At 40.6% G+C, this 2,409-nt stretch overlaps 1 protein-coding gene across 1 annotated transcript; it reads left to right on the top strand.

The window, feature by feature from the left end:
- Positions 1-18: 18 nt before the first annotated feature.
- LOC109396226 (melanoma-associated antigen 10-like) lies at positions 19-875 on the top strand. The gene has a single exon (XM_019667872.1). The coding sequence runs from the start codon at positions 44-46 to the stop codon at positions 806-808; it is 765 nt and encodes a 254-aa protein (XP_019523417.1). The 5' UTR covers positions 19-43; the 3' UTR covers positions 809-875.
- Positions 876-2,409: the final 1,534 nt, after the last annotated feature.

Genomic DNA, 2,409 nt, shown 5'->3' with positions numbered 1-2,409 from the left:
CTGCAGCAACCCGGAAGAGAAGGGGTCAGGCACTTCGCAGGCCATGCCAGACACTGGCCTCTCGCTTAGAGATGCCATAGACAGTATGGTGGCTACTCTGGTGCGGTTCCTGCTCCTGAAGTACCGTGCAAGGGAGCCGACCACAAAGGCGGAAATGCTGAGCATCATCACCAAACAGCACCAGGACCACTTCCCTGAGATCTTCAGCAAAGCCTCTGAGTGCCTGCAGCTGATCTTTGGCGTTGATATGAAGGAAGTGGACTCCATCAACCACACCTATATCCTGGTCAACACCTTGGACCTCACCTACAATGGGACATTGAGTGATGAGCACAGCATACCCAAGGCCGGCCTCTTGATAAGTATTCTGGGTGTGATCTTCATGCGTGGCAACTGTGTCTCTGAAGAGGACATCTGGGAAGCGCTGAGTGTCATGGGAGTGTATCCTGGGAGGGAGCACTTCATCTATGGGGAGCCCAGAAATCTCACCAAGGTTTGGGTGCAGGAACAGTACCTTGAGTACCGGCAGATTCCTAATAGTGTTCCTGCACGCTACGAGTTCCTGTGGGGTCTCAGGGCCCACAGTGAAACCAGCAAGATGAAAATCCTGGAGCTTTTGGCCAAGGTCAATAATACCATGCCCGAGGCCTTTCCTATCTGGTATGAGGAGGCCCTGAGAGATGAGGAAGAGAGATCGCAAGCCAGGGTTGTTGTCAAGGTCAATGAGATGGCCAGGGCCTATTGTACTGCCACCTTCAACACCTTCTCTTGCCTTGAGTCTGAGACAGATTTTTCACTCAGTGTTTGAAGAGAGCAATCCATTTTCTAAGTAGTGCAGAGGCAAAATGGGGAGTGGGAGTACTGAGTATATAACATCTTTGTGTTCCTGCTCTACAAGGGTGGTTTGGCAGGTTTTTTTTTTCTACTTGGTATTTTTCATACATTGTTCCTATTAATAAAAGGTTTAATTAACTTCGAGTTCTAAGTTTACAAATGACATTGGTCATAAATGTATTGCTGTTTATCCAATTTAAGAAGTATTTTGCCTATTTTGTATTTACACTTATTTTGCCACCATTGTCTTTTAACTTTCATACTAGCTTTTTAAGTGATTATTCCACTGCCTTTACTATATATTTACCTTTACCACTGAAATTGCTACTTTCATATGTTTTCTGGTTACTAATTAGAACTCTTACTTTTCAGCTTAAAAAAAAAGTCCTTTTGACATTTCTGATAAGGCCAGTTTAGTGGTGATGAACTCCCTGAACCCCTTTAACTTTCACTTGTCTGGAAAACTTTCTCTCTCCTTCCATTCCGACTAATAACTTTGCTGGGTAGAGTTTTCATGGTTGGAAGTTTTTTTGCTTTGTTTCTTTAAGCAATTTGAATATATCACGTCACTCCCTTCGGGCTGCAAAGTTTCTGCTGAAAAATCTGCTCATAGTCTTATGGGAGGAATGGGAAATTCCCTTATACTTAGCAAGTGTTTTTCTCTTGCTGATTTTAAGATTCTCTGCATTTTACTATGTTGTACAACACATTGAGAAACCTTTTATCTTATTTTGTGATCTTTAACAAGTTAACATGGCATTTAGAAAAGTAGTGAACCATTCATTTTGAGAAGATAGGCTTGCTAGTTAGGGATATTGAAACATTTGGATATGTGTGTCATAGAGAAGTAGGGCTACAAACCACCGTTTCTCGAGGGGCTCTTGGGCATCGTGATGGTCTCTGGTAGCCTATCAAAGGTTCTCCAGGTCTTCTCATGATATCAGAGGAAAAGGTTTAAGAAAATTCTGTTTATATGTTTGAAATATGAGTTTAATTATGTTAGAAATCGGGTTATAGTTTTAGTAAGCATTATAGTCTTAAATGTTGGTTATTTACTACTAGGATTGTATTATTTATTTTGTCTTGGCTAATTTCAGATAACCAGTACAGTCAATTGGCTAACACTTTTTTTTGTGTCTTGTATGCTATCAATTTTATTTATCAAATTTACATTTATTGTTGTTACTCTATTATTGTGTTATATTCTCAATACACTGAAAAGGTCAATAAAAAAAGTTTACTTGGAAACGTGAAAGAAGTCCGCAGTAAAATTAATGGGGTCAAGAAATACAGAAAAAGTTTAAAAAAAAAGTTAGTTCTGGCCTTCTCTTACCCCTTTTACCGTGTCATTGTATACAATTAAAAGATATATACCTGGATATGCTTGGCTTATTCAAGAATGCAGGAGAAATTAAATCTGAATAAAATCTCTGTTCACTGGCTCATTTCTGTCCTCAAACATTCACTGAGCCTCTGTCCTCTGGAAGGCCCTGTGTTAGTAGTGGGGACACTAGGATCAGCAGGACACACCCACCCATAGAATGAAATGTCGGAGCCCCAGTCCTATAAGGCAGG

This window comes from Hipposideros armiger, unplaced genomic scaffold (assembly GCF_001890085.2).
Source record: "Hipposideros armiger isolate ML-2016 unplaced genomic scaffold, ASM189008v1 scaffold_509, whole genome shotgun sequence".
Classification (NCBI taxonomy): Eukaryota; Metazoa; Chordata; class Mammalia; order Chiroptera; family Hipposideridae; genus Hipposideros; species Hipposideros armiger.
The sequence above is the reverse complement of the archived record's forward strand: the minus strand, read 5'-3'. Positions and strand labels throughout refer to the sequence as shown.

Excerpts from the sequence above, each read along its gene's own strand:
- LOC109396226 (XM_019667872.1), top strand. The coding sequence starts at position 44 with ATGCCAGACACTGGCCTCTCGCTTAGAGATGCCATAGACAGTATGGTG.